Here is a 19356-nt window from a genome sequence, read left to right as displayed (position 1 = left end):
GATGTCTAAAGGAAAAACTGGAGGTTTGGCAAAACTCCCCATTTCATTTTGATCATGGTCGTCATTATGCTTTCATGAGCTAGCATGCTTAGTCTTAGGCTACTTTCGGTGAAAGTGTTATCTCGGAAGTTTGTTGCTTGGCCTAGGCTAGTAACCTACACCTGTAGACCATTACTACAGTTCAAATAATTCTGTGTTGGATACAGCCTCCATTTTGTAGGCTAGATAGGTAAGTTTAAAATCCAATATTTTTTGAAGTTACCTTGACAGTCTAACCTAGTCGACATATAATTTGCATAGTAGACAGTTTGTGTCAAAATGCAGAAATATAGAAACACGAAAATAGTCTAGCACTCTAGCTTAGATTCCCGTTTTTCTGTACTTACAACTAGCATGTGATAGCATAGCCTATAGGCCTAGAATACGATGTTCGGTATTGCATTTAAGCTATTTTGTGCAATTAGCGGTAAGTATCGTAATTTATGACCCTGACTGTAAAGCCCTACTGGCTCATATGAAAAGAAAGCGTTTTTCATTGGACATGACTGGTGCACAAAATGGATCTAAAAAGCTACTTTGGTGTGCACATTACTTCTGCGGCATCTGGTGCACACTCCCAATTACCAATGCACATTTTATTGTTGCCTGCTGGTGCACACCAAGATCATAAAGTTTGGATTTTGATTGATTTTTTTTCGGAAAAAATTTGTGTGGAATTTGAACAAATTGCCTAATTTTTGCTGAAGATTTTATTTTTTTGCATTCGATTTAAGAGTGTTAAAATCTAGCCTGCTGGCTATTGCCATGTCGCGATTTAGGCTATTTCTGACTCGCACTCACCCCTTTAGTCGTGTAACTGACATGCAAACTACCATACCAATGTTAACGGGTATTTTGAAAATGATCTCATATATGCCAACTTGCGGCAGACATTTTCCAATCGCAACTCCGGTGGATTGGAAAATATATCGATATTTATATCGATATATACCATATCGATACAGAGCGATTCCGGCTACAGGTATACAATTATTTGAAGTGACAGAGTTGTGTTAGCACTGTTCGGTAGCTTATAATGCTTCACAAGACCACAGTAGAAAGTACAAGTTGTTACAGAAAGAATCACAGATGCAGTCGTGTTGCCCACAATTTTGAAGAAAAGCTTCCAAATTGCGAAATGAAGTTACCCTCCATGCAGGGAAAACTTTCCATCCTGGGTGCACACCAGCCTTTGATAATTCTGTTGTCCGGTGCACAAAACCTTCCAGTCCATAGTGGCATATACTTGAAAATTTGCATGATGCCCCAATTTTCTGGCAAAGAATTGCCTTTTGTCCTATATGTATAGGTTATGCCCTACATCTTAAAGCACAACTCTGTTATTGCTATCTTGCATGTTTTGGACCCTTGGGCTTTACCATTTTTTTCCTGCTCGTTAATTGTTCGTGAGCATGTGTCTTATTGTGTCATAACTACAACAGTTAGCATCGTAACTTCCACTCCTCACATTTCATGGTGAAAATAAACAATACAATTTTATATCATAAGTAGTATGTTGGCGTGGTGTAAATTTTGGCATTACATTTATTGACGCACTGAAAGCAAACTTTCCAGTATTTTTGACGAGAAATCGTGTATGCAAAGATGCAAATTTTGGTGTGATGGTCACTAGAAAAGATTAAGTGACCAACGGATAATGCACGGTGCCCTAACTTTGGGTCGTGGCTCCTAGGTTGACAATTTATGATATACAATATGTATGTAAGTTACATGCTAGGAAGGGAATTTTTTGTAATATATTTGCCTTTCTCACTTATTTGTTGGGGAGCCTTTGTATATAATATCTCTGTATTTTGTAATTTATATTTTTGTAATTCCTGAAATCATAGCTACGTAAGGCAGGCGGTACGGTGGCATTTTCCCAGCCGCCCTGGGATTTTAGTTTTTCCTAATGATAATTTACCAATAGCTTTTAATCACAACCTATTGTCTTTGCAACTCGTCTTTTTCTGTTGCATTTTACGTCGGGGCAACTAACAAAAGTTTAATGTTATGTTGTATATGAGTGGTTGTAAGTTGTGATTGATGAACTAGATGATTTTATTAACCACTGGCCACTACTTACTAACCAACTCGCAATTACCCATGAACATTCACGCCCTTGCTTGTGTGTCACGTGAATGGTCACACTCTGGCCACGAATGAGAAGCGAGAGGCTTTTGTGTCACAAAAACATTGTTGTTGCTATTTATGATTTGATGAAACTTTGATTTCTTTCCATTATCTCTTACTGCTGTTTTCACATTAATTCTAAGTTTGCGATGAAACCGTATGTACCCTACATTACAAAAAAGGTAGAACCACTGTTTTTAAATTAGCGGAATCCCTAACTTATGTAAAGACCTGCCCTGGAATTTAGAAACTTAGGCCTATGCCTGTATTTCCTGTGTTGCACTTACTTTTATAAAATTGAATGTCATTTTTATGGATTAGTCTAGTGTTGCAATGGCAGCATCCATTTGGCTGACTTCTTACTGATTTTATCTTTTTAATCGACGTTATTAATATTTTTCTAAAGTTTCAGTTATGTGACATGTATCAAAACAGATATACATATAACAGTACAGATATATAACAGTTATGAGTTTGAAACCAAACAGATTTCTTTCAATTTTTTATTCCCACATAAAAGCCCTCATGGGCAAGGGTTATGGGATGATAAAGAGGGAGGTATCTAATATACGTATGTAATGGTAATAGTCAATTTTGACAAAAGTGTGGCAGAAGTATGTAGGTTATGAATGACTTAAAGTCATTTAAATGATAAAAAAACGCAAGTTAACAGCACTGTTCCACATAATGATACTAAGTTCATGTTAAGCTGATTCTCCTGAACTGTCACTCTTTGTGTTTCAAACTTTTACTCTCCATAAAGATTAACCCCCTTAAACTTAACATGAAAAGCTTGAAGGATCATTGTGAGTGTAGAAGTCATCACACTGATTAATAAGTTCGCAGTATATTTCATTTAGCAATGCGTGTTATCAGAGAATTTAGATTTGTTTTCCGAATGAAAATTAATTAAATTGCACGTTGTTAAGTCTTGTGTTTTCTGTTTTTCAGCTCATCCTTCGGACAATCATTTGCTCTCCTGCAAATGTAAATATCAAATCTAAACCACAACACCAGATCTTGTCATGGAAATTTTACTTCTCCCTTTGAAAGTTTTTGAGGCTGATTTGTAAAATTTTGATTTTTAGCTATATTACTAACTCGATTTATGATCTGATCGTACAGTTGTGGGTAGCCTTTATACCTTTGGTATAATTTCTGTGCAAGATTTGGTGTTTGGGTGAAGTTTGGATAGGCTACTCTTGTGTTTCTGTTCAATGGAGTAGCCAAACAATTGCTTTATTTTGCTGCTGTTTCATAGTTTAGGCAAGTTAGTAGTACTCAGACAGGATTGTGGAATGGTCTTCTTGCATGATCAGGTTTACGAGGTCGAGTTACAGTATGCTGCAATGTAACTCATAAAGATAAATACTCAAGCAGTGCCAGAAGGTGTAAAAATCAGTGACAGCATTATGGTTCCTAAAATAAAATGATGAATTTTGAATTAAAGAACCATATAATTATGGATATACATAACTTTAATATATCCTACATTTTAAGACAAATTTGTTTATTTTCTGCTTCAGTATTGCTGAGTTTTGTTGTCACAATTTATACCTTTCTGGCTCTGCCTGTAAACTGTACAGTGTACAGTGACCAATATATAAAAACTACAAGTAAAAATTAATGCTTCGATATGGCAGGAACTACAATCAGACAACTTATGGTTTGTTTTTCAAAGTGTTTAAATATAACAATTAAAAAACTCCAGCTATTGCCCTTTTTGCATCTATGAGATTAAGTATTATTATTATTATTTACTTGTATATATAATATTAAATGTGTGCTATTCAAAATATTAAGACATGCCTTTGAATATATACGGTATGATACATACATACATATATATGTATGTTATGTCATTATAAATAGGTAGTTTGTAAAGCTGTCTCTAATTTGAGCCCAGAATATGCATCAGCTTATTGTCTGTTTGTCCTCGGGACAATTTATAACCACTTACAATTTCGTGTTTCTTTCTATCTGAAGGTTTTGTCTAATTTCATCACTTGGAAGTACTCACAGTTCCAAGTTGTATTGTACACAACATGGACACCATAGGTTTCACGGAAGAGGTTAATAAACCTGAAGAAAACTTGAGCGAAAAAGTAAGCATGCTAAATAAATATCATCGACTCCATAAGTGCACAAGTGAACGTATATGATAAATGGAAATATGTTTTGTTTGAGATCTTTTTCATTTTGTGCTCTTTGCTAGATGTTTTTGTTTTGCTGATTCTGGAAAATATGCTAAATTAATTTGATATCAGACAGCGACACAGTGATAAAAGACAGTGTTTGCTTCAGGTTGATGTTGGGGATGAACTCATCAAGGCAAATGGAAAGGAAGATAAAGTTGCATCTTCCGGAGATGATGGTGGTAATGATGAAGAAGAGGGCGAGATAGTGGATGAGAATCAGGACAAGAACAAAAGTGATGACTTGGAAGATCCCAACAGTTTAATGGAGAAGGATAAAGAGCCTAATTACCATGTGCCTGAAGTTCCTGAGATAAACAACAACAAAAATGATGATGTTGCATCCTGTAATATAGCCTTGGATGGAGTTGAGTGCAAAGAAAAGCAGGCAGATGATAAATTCTCTGACGATCAAGATGAACTACAAGATAACAAGGAGATGGGGCACAAAGACAAACAAAGCTTGAATGAAGCAAGTAAAAGTGAAGATAAAGACACTGCTGTCCAGAGCAAAACTGACGAAGATAAAATTGACAAAGAAGACATTGAGACGAAAGAGGATGGAACTGAATCAGATGGAGAAATAGGTAAATATGTAATTACTTGATTGGTTCAAACTTCTGTTAAATTGCAATTTTCAAATGCCTTACTCATGGTGGCCTATGTCATTATAGTTATAGATGCCCAACCAGTAGCTTTAATTTTTTGTTCGCGCAAAACGTTGTTTATTTATCTGCTTACTGCTTTCAACAATGCTAATTTGTTTATCCTACCAATTTAGTTGATTCGGATGTAAACGACGATGATGAACTTCCTCAAGTTCAAGAAAAGATAAAGGTAGATTATGGAGGAGTGCTGGATGAGGTGCGGCCTGAACTTGACCAACTTGACTATGATGAGGATGAAGATGATCTTGTTGATGCAATGGGTGTGCCTCCTCAGGTAATTTGCAAGATTGTGGTTCCACCTTTACTGGATAGTATACCCATGGTGATAGACTCTCATTGTCTCATTTTATATACAGTACATAAAATATATACATTTAAGATGTCTCTGTAGTTGATGCATATATTGCAAGTTATGTATATAGATTTATTTGATATTGTAGTTTGTTATTAATTTATAGTTGCTTATATTATTAATTATTACATATATACTATATGTTACAAAATGACAAGAAATCGGCTTGGCTGCAATCTATATATATACATATATTGTACAACATATATATTCTATATTAATTTTCTTATACTGTTATATAAAATCTCTTTGCAATTGGAATTGCCAATGACTCTGGCACTCTGCACAATGTGTCAGATTGTTTCGTATTCCAGCTATAGGTTAGAATTTTTATTGCTTTCTCAACAGGAAGGAACAAAAAGCGTTGAAGAGAAAGCAAAAAAAGAAATGTCAGATGGAGAAGTGAGTAAAGGAAACTTATGTTCTCATTGTCGGATCTAGGTCAATTCAATTCATGGGCGATGTAACCCAGAGCGATTATACCCAGGACAAGCCGTCCAACATATATGGGTTGAAATGTCCTGAGTTAAGTTGTCCATTGGTTGAGTTGACCGACTATCCCTTTCCTCTTCAAATCTCCACGCTTATGCTTTATCCAATTACAATGACAACATTTCTATGTACTTGACACATGTGCAAAAAACTTGCCACTTAGTTTTAATGAAAAAACTGTTTTGGGCAGATTGAGTCCAGTGACGGTGAAATCAAAAGTGACAACGAAGCAAAGGTACAAAACATGCTAATCTAATGTTTCAAGTAGGATGTTTGTTACATGGTGTAGAAGTGTTTTCGAAGCTAAATTTCTGCCTTGCTGATGTTTCGCAGGTTTCTCGCGGACCCCACCAAGGTTTCTATCCTGATGATTTTGAGGAGGGAGAAATGGTCGACCCAGTTGGTGAGTCCAACTTTGTAAAATAGATAAATTTTTCGTTGTGAAATTCTTGTTATTCATGTGCAGTTTACCTTTAAGCAATATCCGGGCTCTTTCCAATTATCGCAGGCCTCTCATGTTCTTTCTTTGCTAAGTATATGCATACCTAGTTTTCTTACTACCTTATGAGTCTTGATGTGTAGTGATTAGGATACCATGTAATGGCAATAAAATTTTATTATGCAATTATAGGTATTATATGTAGTGATAATTATGACAATAGCAATAAACACTGATCATTAACACTACCTTTAACAACCACACTTCTTGTCCAGCTAAAGTTGTCTTGTAAAGCATGTTTCACTATTTTAAAAACTCTAGTTGTTAATCCTTGCCTTTTGCAATTATTTTGTGTTTAGAGGGGCCTGCAGTGCCACGTGAAATCTGTCGATTCTTTGAAAGAGGAAGCTGCACGTGGGGTGATCGATGCCGCTTCATTCACCCTGGAATAAACGACAAAGGTTACTTTTCGTGTAGAAGTTTTTTTCTGATTTTACACATTCTATGTTTCAATTCCTATGCCTGCAGGTGGATACAACATGTTCGATGATAGAAAAAGGGCAAACATGTTGAATGAACAGCGCCCTCCGCCAGCAGCAGATGCAATGGTGAGATGAAGTTGTCGTGAAATGAATTGTTAATATTTGTAATCACCATTAGACTCCGTAACTACTGCTTTATATAACCTTGTATACATTTACTTCAAAGTTTGACACCACTAAACATAAGTTTTTCCCAACAAAAGACATATTACTTTACAAAAAAAGCTGAGTAATCTATATGATTGCAATTAATATATGTGTTTAATGCGTCGAAAATGTATTCAGATGCCTCCACATGGCATGCCAACTGAAATGACGCCTGGGCCAAGGATAGAAACTGCTTGGGAAAGAGGACTACGTCATGCTAAAGAGGTAAAAAATTGACAGACTTCACAGGTTTTTGGTCTGAAAGTCGAGACTTTATTCTTTCAATCAACTATGAACCCTGCAGATGAGAAAGAAATCGATGCAAAGGAAAGTCAATGAACCGGACTTTTTGAGGAAACGTGAAGTCATTTCGCTCAATGAAGCATTGAACGTGGATCGTGATATGGACTACATCGCTCACAAACCACTGGTTGAAGATGCCAGGTGAAATAATCAACAGACTTTTCTAACATTGAAAGTTTTAGATCACATCAGATATAGGAAGAAAGAAATTAAGAGACTTATGATGAGAGATGAGTTATAACTGAACCCAAGCAGACATTATGCTTTTTAGAAAGACAACTTAACATTTACATTATCACAACGCTTATAACTGAAGTAAACTTTGGCAGGCGTTTTGATGAAATAAACCACTAGTTCAAGAATTTTTTCGACACCTTTTTATAACTGTGACCTTTAATTTCAAATCTATGTTGCTATACAATTTGAGAATAATTGAAAAAGTCAAGTTTTTGTCAAGTTTACTTGGTAATATAAAGTTTAAAACCTTCTATTAATAAACTGGTCCAATGTCTTTAGTTAGTGATTCGATCCACACTTGAAATGCGATAAAAAATGGCACAAGGCAACTTTAATATAAAACAGTTTTGATTTTTAATGCTCTCAGGTAGTACCAGCCACCAGGTCTGGTTGGAATACTACTTTTTGCAAATACAATAACCTTTTACTTAGATAGCTGGTGTAAACTTAACTAGTCATTTCAAATTTTTGCGTACTGAGTTATGCTCAAACATTGCCAAGGTGTCAACCAATCAGCTTGAGTCAGTTTTGAAATATTACAATATCTATTTATGGTAACTACTGTATTTGAAAAACTATATGTTGTATTTGGCAAATTGCGTCATTTAACTTTTTTATAATAAATATCTTACTGTATTCTGAATACAATGTTAGTTTTCAAAACACAACCAATATCAAAGCATCACTTCATTCTAATGAATATTTTCGCAGAGGTTTTGATCCTTTTAATGCATTTGATGATGATGATCGATATGCAGTACCACCACCAGAAGAGTTGAAGAAATTCAAGAGATTTGATAAGTCCCAGGGTTCCCGAGGTCGCTCTCCAGTCGGGGTAACTTCATTAACTATCACCTACATCATCATTGCCATGTTTGTTTAAAGTTGCTAGAACATTTTATGGTTATGTTTTTTTTTCTTGTTACAACATAAAAACATACCACCATAGCCTACAGGCCACTAGTTTTACAGTTTAATCAGACTATTAGATAACTGTTGGTTGTTACAGTATTGATATTGATAAGTAGAAGATTCTGTAAATGATTTTAGAATATGCCTTCACATCATCCTGACTCCCAAAGAGCACGGATGGATAAAGAGCGAAACTTTCCACCACCAGGGCATCCCCTTCATCGTGAGATGTTAGATCGACACGGAGGAGGTGACAGAAGGTGAACATCGTGTCCGCGTAGTACTTAAATTTTGCAATTCGCACGAAAGTTTAAGCAGATTTGTTTTAGTCCTTTTGCTGTTAAGAATTTCTTTTGATGCTTAGATCTCCGTCACGGCATGTAGGTCCACCGCATCCCCAAAATCGTCACCAACCGCCTCCGATGCATGCTCGTGACCACCGAATGCCTCCTCATCCAAGATCTGATGATATGTTCCGAGATTTGAGAGGAGATGGAGGAATGCAAAGAAATCATCCTGATCGGGGTTACAGGGATCACAGGATGGACGATGCAAGGTTTAATTTGCAGCATGATGTCAAAAATGTTATAGAATCTGTTGGTTAAAGTTAGTGTTTTATTCTTGTTAATGTTGACGGAGATCGCAAGATACTGTGACCTCTGTTGAATCATCGTAAATGATACTTTGTACTGGCTAGAATGCATTAGTTATCAGCATTATATAAAATTTAAGGAGTATTGACAAACATAACTACATATATTAAAAAGTACTTAAAAAATTCAATAAACAAAACCTTTATTTAAAGTAGTGAAATATTGCATATACTGTCACTGTTAGTTTTTTCATTATGTGATAGTGTGTCATAGTTTAAATAACTTAATCAAAGTAATAATTTGTTGATTTTGTGACAATGTGCTTTTAGTCACTTCCCTCATCCAAATTTGCTAGCATGCAATCGTATCTTTTGTTGCAGGAGAGAAGTAGAAAGTAGAGTGGTTGCTGTTGGCCACGAAGGCTCAAATCCGACACGTAAACCTCAAAAAAGCAGTGAGTTTTTCATACTTGCAGACGATGTGTGATCTTGATGATAAATTGTCAGCAACAACACAAAACATTTTGCAATATAACTACAACATGCAGTACCTACCCACAAACATTCCTCAGCAATCACGATGTGTTAAAAATCATAACTACTGCTTCCGTAAATTTTTCCAACACTAATACTTCCACCATCTCGGTCATTAAGATCTTCGTCTTAGCAATAAATCCTTTCTTGCATTGCAGTGAAATCCTTCAGGGGAGATAACTGGAGTGATCCGTGGGCGAGAGGGAGACAAAGTGCAAAGAAGCGATCCACCAAAAGTGGATCGGATTCTTCAAGTGGCTCAAGTTCAAGCTCATCATCCAGGTAACTAATTAAGAATCTGAGTTTTGACCATTAAAATAATTCATTGAATAATTAATATTTGTAATTAATTTTGTAATTAATAATAAAAGTATGTTTCGATATTTAAAAAAATGTATATTATTGTATAACTTATTATTAATTAATAAAAAAATCAGTTTATAAACATGGAATTTTGTTTTAATTGCAAAAAAATGCAGTTGAATATTTTCATCTGAGACTAATATTTTAATTGCAACTTGTCATCATCAAGTCATTTTCATCATCTTACTCAGGTCATCAGATTCCTCTCGATCTTCGTCTGGATCCAGCAGGTCATCTTCAAGGTCCTCATATTCCAGGTGAAAACCTCACAGTTTAACATCTGAAACTGTTCCAAAACAATGCCACCTTATTAAACTCAATGTTTTCAATCAGCTCATTCAGTAGTTCTGGGTCTAGTCGATCCCCTTCGCCAAAAAAGAACACCAAGAAGGTGTTGAAAAAGAAAGCTGCCCTGACCAAAACTGCAACAGGGAAAGGTATGCATTTCACCTGAGAAACATATTTAACTCTTGTAGATGTACCACATGTGTCCATTCTACTAATTGTTTGACTGTCTTTCAGCACATATACAATCGCTTAACACTTGGTATATGTCCTTTAAGCTTTTCCAAATCTCATTCTTAGAACCCACAAAGCCTGTTACCAAATCTGGGAAAGTTCCTGCCACTGCACCTAAGCAGGTAGTTAAGAAGACAGTTGATCCTGCGGCAAAGCTGAAAGCAGTCAAAGTTCCTCAGCAAAAACCTGCTGTTAAACTCCCAATACCCGCGTTGAAGCCTCCTGCTAAAGTATGTGATGCCCATGCATTAATGTTTTCCCGCTGGTGGAAGTAATACTGTTTAAAAAATTGATTGGTTTTGAAAAATCATTGAAATCAGTTTTTTCCTCATTGCAGGTCAAAGCTCCACAGCAACAACGGGGAAGACAACCAACAAAAGCACCTACAAAGAAATCAAAGCCTAAAAGGTAAGTGTGACGCTTTGTGCTTTTAGCATGGTGAAAATACCTAAATGAAAGCTTTAAGCTACTTCTAATTTGTATGTATAATGCACAGTACAGTAACATCGTTTTGGCAGATATTTCAACACTTTATTACAAAGCATGTTAATTGTCTTTTTTCATCACATGCAGGAGATCACATTCGTCGAGTAGCAGTGAGTTTTCGCACACCAGTAGCTCCGAGTCCAGATCTCGATCGAGAAGCAAAGGTTCCGGTTCAGACAGCGGCAGCAGTAGTAGCAGCAGTGGAAGTTCTTCAGGTATGAATGAAAAAAGATTTCTAGTCATGGAAGTGAAAACTTGTTAACTCAATTTCACTCACTCATTTCACTCAATTTCGTGTTTGCTTTTATACGTTACCGAATCGCCGATTACAATCCTAAAGAAATTTTGCATGCTGCTATTTGTTGTTAAGGTTCTGACAGCTACACATCATCAAGTGGATCATCATTCGATAGCTCTGATGAAGATACGAAGAAGAAGCCAGTGAAAAAAGGTTGGAAAATGTTTGCCAATACTTTTCTAACAAACAAATTTCTTTGCCTCTTTTTCTGAATTAAAATCTTTCCAAATGTTCCACAGTATTTGATACTTATCGAAATGCTGAACGACTGCAAAATACATCGTTTCTTTGTTTTAATCTGGCTAAGATACAACAAAGATCTAAGTATTTACAGCTAGCTACTGTACCATGCAGCAATTTCTCTTGGTATAGAATCCTCAATGACAATGAAACGACTACCTTAGCAAACCAAACCATGAGCATTACCTAATTTGAAAAATTTCAAGATTTTGTCAATTATACAGTAACAATTTTTTTATTGGGAAAGCAGAGACCCAGTTTTGCGCAAATGGTATTTTAACCCGATTTATCTTACATTTTCTTGTGTATTATGTCAATAAAGGCAAGGCTGTACCAGTCAAGAAGCCTGCAGCGCCGGCTGCAGCAAAGAAACCGGTTGCAGGAAAAGTTTCTGTTCCTTCTAAACCAGGAAGAAAGGACGTAAAAATGACAATCATTAACAAGGTAGGGTCTAAGCCCGACGACCTTAAATGCTGCAAATCACGTATGAGTTTTAACATGCATCTGTTATGTTATGTCTGGTTTAATACTTTCTTCATTTTCAGGCTGCTCCTAAACCGGCTGCGCCAACTACGGCTGCTTCTAAGGAAAACAGGTTTGTGTGTTTCTGCTGTAGCTGATGGAAATACTCTGATAGTTTGTCAAGTTATTCTTCTTTTAGGTTAATGAATGTGCTTAAGAATAGGTAGTGTATAAAGTTGGAAATTATTGCCAAGATGGTATTATTCCAATTAAAATCTTGCAGGAAAAGGCCAGCAGCGGCGATGAGCGGAACGACAAAGAAAGTGTCTGCAATTGCCAATCGCAGAGTGGAACTTCTGGAACAGCTGAAAGTTGTGGAGAACGCTATTATGAAAAAAAGGGCAAAACTCACCTGAGATGTTAAATTCAAAACTTAACATTCCTCCACCAACTGTGGCGCTATGTAGATTAGTGAGGGGTCATATATGCTGCCAATTTTTGTAGATCAGCTGGATGGCGCTTTATGTGTTTTAGTTATATTTACTAAAGCTTGGGCTATCATCAGTTGATCTTTCAAATGGTCACACGTTTTATTCCGTTTGTGGCGAATTAAAATTGTGCACTTTTATTTACGTGTTGATTGAAACCAGATTTGTTGAAATTAAGTGAAAGGTTAGATCTCAGGGTTGTTGGCAACAATACGCGTTTCAGACAAGGTTGCCAACTGTTCGAAGTTTTTCGGACTCTCCCGTACAAAATTATCAACAATAATATGACCATCCATAAAAAATCCTCTTAACATAAGGTTTTTAATTGTACTTTTTGTTACCCGAACCGCACCAAAAATATGCCACATCGCCTGTCTGCTCTGACGTTTCAGTGTGTGGAGGAGATCTGTGGGGAAATGTGTATTTGTAGCTATCATGTGAATGTTTCGAAATCTGAATACACTGACATGTAACTGTCAGCTGTTTTTTCGCTTCCTTTCTCAGCTGTTGGCTTCATTCCAAGCACAAAAGTATCGAAAATAAAATTTATCAGAGTTCGTAAAAACGTTTTTCAAGGGTTCTCAACGATGGTTGCAGGTAATAGAAAATTCCATTAAAATAAGCAGCCAAATCAGTTTCATCTTTATTCTTAACTGTCTAACGCCGAGTCTTTCTGGTCTGTTTCATTTTCATGCAACGCAATCGAGTTGGCAAAGATTGGTAATTTATTCCGGTTTGTACATTTCGAAACGTTCAACAAAAAATCTTGAACTGAATTCTAACGTATTAAAACTGTTAAAGGTATTGACTATGATAAATAATAAGCCTGTTGCCATTCTGTCTTAACCGACTTTGACGATACCCTCGGAAGGAAAGGAGTGCTCAGGGACCTCAAGGTTGGCAGGAGCCGGACCTTTTCTGATACGGCCTGAAGCGTCATAATGGGACCCGTGACAAGGACAGTAATAACCGCCGAAATCTCCAGCGTCCGCGATAGGTACGCAACCCAGATGCGTGCACACACCAAGAACAATGAGGAATTCTGGTTTAATGACACGTTGGTTGTCATGCTGTGGATCTCGCAGTTCGCTCAAGTTCACCGACTCTTCTTTTGCGATTTCCTCTGCAGTCCGATGCCTACCACACGATATTTGGAATATAAAATCTCGACGTTTAACTGGCTATTCACGCATTAACAAAAATATGTTGTGTACAACTAAGCTAAATGTATGTGCAAATTCAAAATTTTGATTCTGCACTGATATCGAATCGATGATATAACGAAATTGTTATACAACTATGCAATAAGAAAGACAGTAACTTACATAAAACGCTACAACTACACATCAAATAACCAATCAATAACATTAATCACATTACATTATTATTTTTTGCTTTCCCTTGACTAAATTACTATCAGCTACTGGCTAACACGACTTAAGCAACCTGATAAAGAGTGGTTTCCCTCTCCATTTAAAAGTGACACTCTTTCCTTCTGGAACGTCCGACAGTGGGATTTCAATGGAAGCCAGAGCAAGAACATCCTTTGATGCACTCATGGACGACAAAAACATTGTAACAGCCGACTTGGCAGCATACACACCCAGTATGCCAGCTCCGGCTGAATACAAATTATGACTTTATTATTTGTAAGGGAGACACATGCAAACCACAGTATTCTTCATGTAGCAATCACGGATCGGAAATTTAAAATCTTGGGAAACAAACGTGGTACAAGTACAACAGACAGTAAGCACCTTGATACATTCTACAACATCATATATCATGTGATGTAAACATGTTAAACTTTCAGAGATGGGAAGTACCGCTGTACTATAGTACTAAATTACTGTACAGCGGTAATTTTTCAACACCGGTACCATCAGTACTTTCAGAACGACCCTGTACCGAATTACTTTTTTCAAGAAATATAAGTCAGTTTCGGTACTCGGTACTTTTAAAATGATTACTTTAAGCTTTTGAGAAGTATGTCTTTTAAAACTTCATTTTAATTAAAGGCTAATGCCAATTGTAGCACTTTTTGTTTTTTTAATCTACAAATTAGGTCTAATAAAGTCACAAAGAGTGAGTTTACATATTTTTTGACCTGAAGTAACCTTTAGCGGGGACATAATATCGGCAAAAATGGCACTTGCAGCAGGATCCGCTGTACAAAAGGTACCGATCTACTTTTATGAAATAATACCAAATACAGTTGGTACATTTTTTGACAAGTACTGGGACCAACTGCCCACCTCTGTAAGTGTAGAAGCTTTAAGTGATAATGGCATACCAGTCACAGCATAGTTAAAACTTTTATTGTCCGTTCTTCTTTGATCTTCTCTTTCCCGAAAATTTGTCAATGACTGCGGACTGAGGTTGCCCACCCGATAATCGTTAAAATCTGGGACTGTGACGTCGGTGTGAGCATATCGCACACCCATTGGTCCTGAAATAAGACAGATTTCATTTGTAACACTAATACAATTCCTCACAAAACAGGACGTTACACTAAAAGTAATGGAAATGAACGCATGAAATGTAGAAAAAAATCAAAATTGCACAAAGTCCTATGCACATTATTATCATTTCTCTTTTTTTTTTTCGTATGCATCCAGCAGGGTCGTAAACAAGTCATCAAATTCAAGTCAAGTTGAGTTTTGAAAAAAAGTGACTAGATCAATTTGGCAAATAACGCTTAAATCAAGTCAATTGATATCAGAAGCCAATTCACACAAAAAGTAAAAATAAGTTTCTGTCAACCAGATACATCTGGACTTAACATTTGCTTTGTTTTGTTTGCTGTCCCACACGCATTTGTAGACCAACAAATTCTATTGCCTCAAAGCTGAAACGCAATTTTAACAAGAACTGACTCAATCTGTCATTCATGTATATAAATTCTTTAATTAGTTACTGACTCAATTCAGTAACCTGACATCGAAGAAAAATCTAGTGCAGCATCACTTAACTTCTTTCACAAAGGGCTAGGCAAACATGAGAACTAACTTGGACCACTAATTTATTTTCGTAAGCCCAATGAAGAAACAGTTTAGGCCTAATATTAGGTCTGTGCAACATATAACTTGCATCACTTCCATATATGATATATGATCTGATATGATATACGTCTAGAAAAGTAAGATCTAGTACTAGGCCTGAACAATAAACATGACAAGCATTAGATCTAGTTCAAGTGTATGATGATTACTTGTAAATGAAACTGTAGTTGCAACATTTCCAGTAATTGGTTTCTTGGTTAGTGTCAGAGTGTTCTGAGGCATTTTGATTTCTGGTTTTTTCATCACAGCAGGAGCACACCTTGATCCAGAATTGCTTCCAATTATCTACAAATCATAAGTCTTTAATATGTAATAACAACACCCCAGCCACAAAAAAGAATTACGAAGTTTTCTCAATTCATTAACCTTTTTAAACTAACAACAAGTAAAAAAATATTATCCTCCTGATTCAAACCTAAATAAAACAAGTTCTACAGATCGTACTGCAACACATTTTGTCGTTACAGCAGTGGGATGTTTCACCTTTATTCCCATGTATATAGGGTTGGACTATCCGGATATCAGTTAACCAATTAACCGAGGCAATTTTAGCTATCTGATATCAGGATAAAACTTCTTCGGTTAATCAGATAATAAATGTATACATTGTTAGTGTATTTTTACGTTTTTTATGGTTTGTTAGCAAATTTTGAAAAAACGTTAAATGTTGAAAAATTTTGTCCTATTGTATCACAAACAATACGCAAGTTGATTGAAATGCACAAGTACAATTATAAGTCCAGGCATTAACACTTCAGTAGTATTCAGAAGTATTTTAATGTGTTTTCGAAAGAAAGCTGTTTGAGATCGATTGCAAACTCCAGAATTTACTAAATTTCAAAATCACTTTTCATCACTTGATTTTTTAACATAGAGGTCATATTCTATGACATCTTTAATTTTACCAGATTTAGCAACATTGTCCATTGAACAATTTTTCAGATAGGAACTGTTAAATTTTAGTTGCAAGTTCATTTTGCCATGTATAGCCTATACAGAAACAAATTGGGTTGAAAAGTGTGGCATACTATCTTTGACATTTTCAAAGGGAGTCAAATGTTCAAGGAACAATGCATAAGTATCGAACATTAATCAGTGGTTTATTATGAGCAATACAACTTCAAATTCCAGTAAGACAACAATAGAAACAAGCCAATAAACCACAAGAAGTCAACGTCAGGGTTAACATGCTGAAAAATATTTAATCAATGATTTATTGCAATGATCTTTTTCAGATTTTGATACCATTTGTCTATTAACACTTTGTTTGGACAATGTTTTGTGTTTTGGCAAGAATTTGTTGGTGGCATTATCACTGAGGTCTTTTCAGGTCTTATGGCTTAATAGCAGGCAACACAGTAAGCTATCAAGAGCAATCTATTGTACTGTAGTAGAGAGATTTCGAACTACTGGTCCCTAAGCAAAATTTAGATACTCACAAGAAAAAATTGATTAAAGAAATTTACGAAGAAGGTAGTTCTATGCTGACTTACAGATAGGTACAAAGAGAAAGAATTAATGCATGAGCTTGTGAAAAAAGTTCTCTACATATTTTCATAGGATATTGCATGTTTTGCACCAGAGAAATTTCGTCTTGGGCAACAAACTATAATACCTATGAGGTAGGTGTATTTGATGCAACAAGGAGAGACTATAGTAGACTCAGACATAGAAAATTGAAATACGGCATTATGATACAGGGAGAACTGGACTTAGTTATGTACATACATATTTATTCGGTCATGTAACCTCCATTGAATCCAGACCAGAAAATTGTGTTGGCACAGGCAACACAATCTCCGTACAAGCTTGGCAAAAATTAACATGTCTATTTTAGTGATTTTCGGAAATATTTTGCAAACTACAACAGACACTTTTGCATAATAGCTGGGTGACTTTACCTTATTAACCTACATACGACATTAAAAGAAAAAGATGGTACCGTAGGGTATAAAGAATTTATAAGCTTACCTGGATTGTACTGGAAATTGCCGGCCTAAAAGCATTTCTAGCAATAGAAGTCATGATTCTAGCAAGAGAGTTAATCACAAAAAAGCAAACTTTTTTAACTTACATGGAACGCTCTCTGCAAGAACAAAGTCAAAACGTATATATTAAGAATTTGAGCTAGTTGCCTGTTTCAAACTAAATTTAGATTCCAAGAACAATATTAAGCTTGGGCATGTAGGAACATCTTACGATATTAACTGTGACAAAATAACACATGTAATGTAAACTTTCATATCAAACATTAAAGCTTACGCATACATACACAATAAATGGAAGAAAACACTGCGCTTCCAAATATTATTGACATGTTAAGTATAGTAATGATGACCAACATATATGTAATGACCAACATTATAGATCTGGTATGGTATGATAACCTTTACCCTCGAGCTAAGGAAAGTCTTGGCACTACTCAAAACCGGTGATGATCCCTCATCATTCAGGACGCAGTTGTTATTGCCCAAATTTATAACTGTTACAGTTTTATAATATTGCCCAAATTTACAACTGTTCACCAGGACCACTGAACAGAAGTTAGTGCCGGTAATGCATTTCCCAAGGGCATTACAATTGTATAGCACTAATGAGTATTGAAAACACAAAACAAGTGGCATTTACTGCAAGGCCAGCAATTGAACCAACATCTTGGGAATATTATTAATATAATACAGTACTTCCTCGATTATCCGTCCCTCGTTTAACCGGCATTCGATTATCCGGCCGAGTGATCAATGACTTTGGGAGGTGACAACCTGTTCAGTGTTCACTGAACTGGTAGGAAAAAATCAGAAAATAATTTTCTACTTGGTTCTTTTCTCCTTGCAGCCACTGCAGTGAACACATTGTGAGCCGGTAGTAAAATGAACCGCAAAGTTATGAGCAGCTCCGTCCTGCTATAATACTAAGGCCCATTCTCATTAAAAATCTTACTGTACTTGTAGCTCATTGTTCAAAACTAGATCAACACTGATCAATGACCTGTATACCACCTAAAAGAAAAATCTATCACACAATCATTTCAATTATGTCATCACAAGCAATAATTGGTGTGCCCAAACTCTGTTAAGGTTCGGTTTAACTTCTTTGTAACGTAACAAACTACCCGACTAATTCTAGACTGGAGAATGCATTAATTGTTGCATTTCTACTGGTTACAATTGTTGAATAAACAAGATGTCTCTATGGGTCCAGCAGCCTATCCTTCGTAAGTAGTGTGAAGTTAGACCAGCCTAAACAATAAATATCGAGATGGCTTCATATTCGAGAAGTACTACTGTGAAACAAAAAAGGACAGTTTTATCTATTGAAGACAAGCTGATGGTGTGTGACATGGTACGAAGAAAAATTCCTAAAACAGAAATTATGTTCAAATACAACATCGGAAAGTCAACTATAAATGACATTTGCAAGAGTGAAGAAAGTTTAAAGAATTTCAAGATGGCAAAATGTGAACTAGGCATTTCAAAATCAGTTAAAGCAACCAAAACTATGAAAGGAGGAATGTACCATAAATTGGACAGTGCCCTTTATCTATGGTTTAGACAGCAGCGTGAAAAAGGAATTCCAGTGACTGGGCCAATTCTCTTAGAAAAGGCCACGGAATTTCACGACCTTCTTTATGAAGAAAACCCTAAGCCTTTTAATGCAAGTTATGGTTTCCAATGGCGCTTTTGCAATCGTTTTGGGATCAAAAGTCTTGCAATTGCGGGAGAGAAAGTAAGTGCTGATGTTATCTCCGCTGACAATTTTGTTCGTTCTTTCGATGAGCTTGCTGATGGATATTCTTTGGATCAAGTTTTTAATTGCGATGAGACTGGTCTCTATTATAAAATGCTTCCTGGAC

At 36.0% G+C, this 19356-nt stretch overlaps 2 protein-coding genes across 6 annotated transcripts; one reads left to right on the top strand and one right to left on the bottom strand.

Annotated features, from left to right (window-relative positions):
- Nucleotides 1-62: 62 nt before the first annotated feature.
- LOC143453461 (uncharacterized) lies at nt 63-12581 on the top strand. 5 transcript variants are annotated; one of them, XM_076954803.1, is made up of 26 exons: nt 64-229; nt 3124-3838; nt 4159-4277; nt 4477-4954; nt 5149-5309; nt 5736-5789; nt 6070-6114; nt 6213-6282; nt 6678-6779; nt 6847-6926; nt 7146-7232; nt 7312-7451; nt 8259-8382; nt 8598-8719; nt 8824-9015; nt 9433-9506; nt 9744-9867; nt 10140-10205; nt 10282-10385; nt 10534-10697; nt 10805-10875; nt 11041-11168; nt 11324-11404; nt 11814-11935; nt 12037-12086; nt 12237-12581. In XM_076954803.1, the coding sequence occupies exons 3-26, from the start codon at nt 4218-4220 to the stop codon at nt 12367-12369; spliced, it is 2832 nt and encodes a 943-aa protein (XP_076810918.1). In that variant the 5' UTR covers nt 64-229; nt 3124-3838; nt 4159-4217; the 3' UTR covers nt 12370-12581. The 5 variants fall into 5 exon arrangements, with proteins under 5 accessions (XP_076810917.1, XP_076810918.1, XP_076810919.1 ...); XM_076954804.1 differs by lacking the exon at nt 3124-3838; XM_076954801.1 differs by having other exon boundaries at nt 3124-4277.
- Nucleotides 12582-13148: 567 nt separating this feature from the next.
- LOC143453462 (cytochrome b-c1 complex subunit Rieske, mitochondrial-like) lies at nt 13149-17610 on the bottom strand. The gene is made up of 5 exons (XM_076954807.1): nt 17475-17610; nt 15653-15788; nt 14735-14890; nt 13888-14062; nt 13149-13578 (listed from the first exon to the last, which is right to left on the bottom strand). The coding sequence occupies exons 1-5, from the start codon at nt 17526-17528 to the stop codon at nt 13284-13286; spliced, it is 816 nt and encodes a 271-aa protein (XP_076810922.1). The 5' UTR covers nt 17529-17610; the 3' UTR covers nt 13149-13283.
- Between the last annotated feature and the right edge of the window lie 1746 nt (nt 17611-19356).

The sequence above is a fragment of the Clavelina lepadiformis genome, chromosome 4, assembly GCF_947623445.1.
Source record: "Clavelina lepadiformis chromosome 4, kaClaLepa1.1, whole genome shotgun sequence".
Taxonomy (NCBI): Eukaryota; Metazoa; Chordata; class Ascidiacea; order Aplousobranchia; family Clavelinidae; genus Clavelina; species Clavelina lepadiformis.
Note: the sequence above shows the minus strand (reverse complement) of the source record. Positions and strands in the feature narration are given on the sequence as shown.